Source organism: Oryzias melastigma, linkage group LG1 (assembly GCF_002922805.2).
Source record: "Oryzias melastigma strain HK-1 linkage group LG1, ASM292280v2, whole genome shotgun sequence".
In the NCBI taxonomy this organism is placed as follows: Eukaryota; Metazoa; Chordata; class Actinopteri; order Beloniformes; family Adrianichthyidae; genus Oryzias; species Oryzias melastigma.
The window spans coordinates 24,331,372-24,337,042 of NC_050512.1; the positions used below are offsets into that span (position 1 = coordinate 24,331,372).

The 5,671-nt window shown below is 40.1% G+C and overlaps 1 protein-coding gene across 5 annotated transcripts in view; it reads right to left on the reverse strand.

Moving 5' to 3' along the window:
* The window catches only part of ttbk1a (tau tubulin kinase 1a), a 42,149-nt gene that overhangs the window by 14,116 nt on the left and 22,362 nt on the right, over window positions 1–5,671 (reverse strand). For all 5 annotated transcript variants that reach the window (XM_024289356.2, XM_024289355.2, XM_024289358.2 and 2 more), the window contains 6 exons: window positions 5,014–5,139; window positions 4,780–4,934; window positions 4,490–4,700; window positions 4,222–4,394; window positions 3,759–4,099; window positions 3,357–3,538 (listed from right to left, as the gene is read on the reverse strand). In XM_024289356.2, the coding sequence (XP_024145124.1) occupies window positions 3,357–3,538; window positions 3,759–4,099; window positions 4,222–4,394; window positions 4,490–4,700; window positions 4,780–4,934; window positions 5,014–5,139 (1,188 nt within the window). The remainder of the gene's footprint in view (window positions 1–3,356; window positions 3,539–3,758; window positions 4,100–4,221; window positions 4,395–4,489; window positions 4,701–4,779; window positions 4,935–5,013; window positions 5,140–5,671) is intronic.

The following is a 5,671-nucleotide window of genomic DNA, read 5'->3' on the forward strand; positions in this document are numbered from 1 at the left end:
CGAAAATGGAGGACCAGACCTGACCCATAAGTTCATAAATCAATGAGTGCATGAAAAAAGAAATCAAATGGTCACATAGATTCACAATTGAGGTTAAAAAAAAATCAAAGAAATGGATAAAAGAATCACCACACCCATGAAGAAATCCTGCTGAAGAAAAAAAAGTAGACAAAGAAAAAAGTGAATGTGAAATTCAAATATTTCACATTCACTTCCCGTTAAGTCTCCTCTGTCTGAGCACCTCTGTCAGGACATTTTCACATGAAAATTCACAAGAAAAAAGTAAATCAGCCACACACAACAGCTTTAAAACTAATCGCAAATGGGTCGAATTGTCTTATTTTGATTTTTTATTGACTCTTCTTCTCACTCATTCTTATGAAGTCAGGCTTGGTCCTCCACAAAAAAAAAATATTAACATCTTGTTTTTTTCATTTGAACAATTTTTTTGCACAAAATTTAATTAAAAAGTAAATAAATCCATTTAATTTAAGTACTATTGACTGAGACATAATATAAAGAGTAATTTTACTAGTTTTAGTCATGTTTATGTCTAATTTAGGCCCATATGTTCTAAAATATTAATTTTTTAAACAAAGATTTTATGAAAACAAAGTAAGTTATTTTAATAAGGATTTTGTTTGAGTTAAACAAAATAGAAATTATATATATATTTTTTTTAGATTTTCAAAATTAGGACTGGATGTTAATCTGGAAAGACTAGTCTGATCAGTGGTATCATCCATTTGGAATCCAGCATTCATGCAAAGAACAAACACACAGACTCATCTGTTGTTAAAAAAAACAGCTTTCAATCATGTAGGTGATGAAAAAAAATCTATTGGACACTTAAAATATCTGCTGTGACATTTGTGAGGAATAAACAGATTTCAGAGACTTGTGCAGTTCCTGCTCTGACCTGCAGGAGGCTGCTGGATTTTAAGAAGAACTGATGAATAATGGTGTCACTCAATTGGACCAAAGTAAGGACCACAAGAGACAGTAAATCTAGAGGAATCATCTGTTTGTTTACTGACCTGCTTTAAAGACTAAACGGCAAACAATTGAACCCCCAAACCTTTGCTGTCCTTCAACTTAAGTCAGTTTGGTTTATTTTATTTTATTTTTTGGTCACTTGTGTTTCTGTTTCACAGTATCTGAGACGCTGTCAGGTCAAAAGAGTTTGCTAGATAAATTGTACATAGAACAACATCACATTTAGCACTTTCAATTTTGAAACAAACTCTTCTGCAGAACGTGGTGCAAAACAACTCAGTTTCACTTATAAACAAAGGTGGCCTGCGAATGAACCCTGGTGTGTTTCACTACAATGAGTCTGAAGAAATGCCTCCATAAACAAGGTGTAGCACAGAGATGAAGACGCTTGTTAACATCTTACAGCCAAAGGATAAGTGAGCTATTTATTCCCCGTATAAACCCAGACTGCTGGACTATCCGAATGTTTCTAAGTACTAAAGGCTGATCTGTCAATCAGAGAAAGAGTAAATAAATATAAAGTTGGTGAATTTAAACACAAAGAAATTCTGAAAACCTCCAAGACAGAGCTCCCACAATTTTGGAGCCACAAACTGGAAAATTCCTTTTATGTAGTTGAGAATATCAGACCGTTTTAGCTCACAGAAAGACTTTGAATCCCTCAGAATACGTAGAATCCAATCCAGACAGCATTTCCATCCATGAATCAACTTAAAAATACCAAAACTACAAAAAGTATTTAAATATTATTTATGATATATGTATTTGGCAACCCTGTGAGCCACTAAAACCCATAACTAGTCTGAATCCAAACTGCTTCCCTACCCTTCTGGCTACTGCCTATTGCTCCAATTGGAAGATTTTTAAGGAGGAGCCGTAGCGGCTTCAGACTGGCTAGCCCTCCACCGGTAGAGTGATCCGCGTTGTGCTTGTGGCGTGGAGGAGAAACACATTTCTTCACATGGGTGAGCTCTGAAGCACAGAAGTTTACATTTAAATGTAAGTAATGAGTTTTTGTTTTTGCATGGCCATTTAAAGTTATTTAACCGGAGTTACGGTATGTATTCTCTTAGCGCTAGCAGCTACGTGCTAACGTAGATGACCGGCTACTATTGATGACATCATCAAGCGATAGTAACATCTGAATTTAAAGACACTATTTCATCAATATCTCTCTGCTTGGAGGGAGAAGATGTAGAGGTAGGGAAACAATTCAGATTCAGTCTTTGTCTAAGTTCGGCATAAGTCACATGGTCGGTCACGTATCAGTTGATCAAATATCTCACCAGAAACATCTAAAATGTGAACCAAACTCCTAACAACAAAACAAGCCAAAAAGAACACGATAAAAGGTAGCTGTATCTCCATAAGACTAGTTTTTCCCTTTTTGTTGGATGGTAAACCAATGACTAGAGTGTATACTGCCACCTACTGTATGGGATGTGAAGCAGAATTGGATGAAAGAACAAAATCTATGGACAGAGAAAGTCTACAATCCGTGTCTCTCTATCTAGAAGTGTGTAACAAAACTAACAAAAAACAAAAACATCACTAGGCCCTGACCCTTTAAAGTGATGTTCAATGAGCATCAATGGCTGGCATTTTAATCACAGCAAAAATAGGGAAACGTTGGGTAAATAGACTAGAAACACCAACCGCTCCTTCAGGATTATGAGATTAAGTCAATCTGTAGCTGCATTAGTCTGAGAGGAGTTAAAGAACCACTTCAGAACAAATGTATATCAAGCAACTATCCAGTAAAATACTACAAGTGTGAAACGCTGAAAAGTGCAAACCATCCCTCCAATAAATGAAGACTCAGCAAGTTTCCCTCAAAGTCCGGCAGATCAAACACTCAAATGAATACAACCTCAGAGCTCCATCTCGACTCACTTTGAATCAACAAAGTCCATAAATCCAAATTACACTCAGGTTACAATCCAGCGTGTGTAAGGATTATCATGGATTGTTCCTTTTAGATACATAAAAGTTCACAAAACTTAACAAAATGAAACTTTGAAAAGAACAGTCTGTCCTTTAGAGAAACATGACAGAATCCAGTTTATGCAAATACTAACTGGCAGGCATGGCGGTGGTGAAGTCATGAATGGGCATCTGTCTGACATTTCAGTTTACGGTGAAACTTCTGGAAAAATGCTTAAACTCTCCCAGTTAAGAATCATGGAAACAGACAGAAAAAACCTCCCATCATGCTGGATTTGTCCTTTAAAGTGCATGTTTGCTGGTGGTGAGATGAAGCAAAGAGGCTGCTGCTGGTTTCAGACAGCGACTCTGTACGACAGCTTCCCTCTGCTCATCTCACCACCCACATGCTGGGATTGGCGAGCTTGCTATCTTACCGGTCTCTGAGGTCCGGTCGGCTCTGACTCTCTCCGGCGAGGACGTCCCGACGGCAGCGAGTGACAAGGCGACTGTGCAGGACTCCCACCGCTTCTCCTCGACGCCTCCTCTTCCGTTAGCGTTAGCATCCCTCGGCTACTGTCCCGCGTGTGCGTCTTTGGACGGACCACCAGCTCCCCGCCTGCAGGAGTTTTTAATGCAAACAGGACTTTAATAATAAACACTAAAGGGTTTACTGATAATGTTGAAAGTCTTAAGAAGAAAGAAACTTGAAATCTGTTTTGTACCTTCACATTTTTTCATATCTTAGAATGGAATGTGGTTTTAGGAAAACAAAGAAATCATTTCCAATTTTGAACCGTTGTAGATTTTTTTCTTAAAGTCAACCAAAAAAGTCTTACCTCCAGCCCTGAGCCTTCTCCTCTCCTCCTGGTCCTCCAGGGGGCGGAGCTCTTCAGGCTCCTCATCTGTGGTTCCTGACGTGGTAGGTAGAAAATCTCGCAGCTCGGCCTCTTTGTCGATGATCACCCACTCTTTGCTGTCAAAGTCTTCCTCCTCAGCCAGTGGAACGGAGCGGATAAAAGCGTTACTGTGCGCCTCCTGGTCAACAGAGGCCACCGACACCTCCTGGCGCCCGCTGGCCAGACGATCTCCACGGCAACCAGGGTCGACAGACAACATCTGAGCTGGTTGTGAAGAGTAGACGTGGCGAGATGGAGATCCCAGCATGTCCATCCTAGACCTGAGGGGTTTGCAGGGATACAAGAGCTAAAGTTTTTAAACAAAATTATAAAACTGTATAAATTCCCAGATTTTTGACTGAGACACATCAGCAGTTGACACATCACTTGGTAGAAATCTCACCTCTGTCCGTAGCCATCGGCCCGGCCCTCAGCAGCTGACAGCCGCTCAGATTCTGGACTGTTTGCTCGTCGGTATCGTGTAGATCGACCCTGGCCCGTCGGTGACTCTGGGGCTCCTCCTCGTACCGGTGACAGTGGACACGCCCCTTTACCTGCTTCCTCTTCCTGAGCCCCCTATAGAACAATAAAAAAAGGATACAAGCATAAATAAACTGCAGAAAATGTCATCATTTTGACCCTTCTATCTCTTCTAAAATATCAGTTTCCACCTTGTTCAGGCTGATCCTGAGTCTGTTGCGGTTAAAGTCTGTATCTTCCCAGGCCTCCCCCGCTTCTCCGGCGTGCTGAGCGGACGTTTCCCCAGGAGGTCGGCTGGTTGGTGGCGGGGGAGCGTTCTCCTGATCACTGAGATGTTCATCCTGAAGAACGTCATCTGTGTTTTCTCTCTGGGGGTCTCCAGGAACCGGCGTCACAATGGCGCTGCAGAAACAAAAATGCGTTCAGAGCAGAAGACACATTACGAACCCCGACTTTTGCTCGGCTCTGTCTCGGTTCTTACCCAACCATGGCTGCGGTGGGTCGGGTGTTTTGCAGAGGCTGGGTGGAGGCACTGGTTGACAGCGTGACGTCACTTCCTCCTTTCTCCCAATCAAATGGCTCGTTTTCGGTGATGATTCGCTCCTTCATGCTGTTCTCGAACACCGACATCAGCAGCTGGACAGAAAAGGAAACAGCCTCATCCATCCATTCAGAAGTGAACCCTCCATGAAGAGGACGGCTTCTTTTAACATACCTGGTAATCTGGTTTGGTGTAGTAGTCCAGGGCTAACACGTGGTCCAGGAAGATACTGAACTCTGAAGGCATGTGTTTAAGCAGCATCTTGTGGTCAAAACGCTCCTTAATCTGACCTACTTGTTCCTGAGAAAAAACAAGAAAAAATCAACAATCAGTGAAAGGGTTTGAGCTTCTGGGATATTCATATTATGATTATTTTCACATTATATTTCCATCATAAATGCATGTGTAAATGACAGAGCTGGAGTATGAGTGAGATTAGGTAATTTTTAAGTTATTGAAAGAATTTGATCAGAAACCAAAAAAATAACAAATATTTATTGTAAAAAACTGGTATAAATGAAAAAGTGTCAGGTTAAATGATAGGGGCTAAAAAAGCTGAAAGAGGTCTAAATTTGTCGGAAATAAATACATGTTAACCATATGAAAATAAGACAATTCTCCCTAATAAATAAACTGCAAAAAATAAAAATGCTATACTAGCAAAATAAACCATAATTTTGTTTTTAAGAAATCCATAAAAATACTTTAAAAAATGTGCACATTTGATTAAAAAAAAGGTTGTTTAAAAAAAAAAAGTTTCTAAAAATAACTTTTAAATGAGGTGGAGAACATATTATTTTGAATAATTGACTGATAATTGGCAAAATAAATG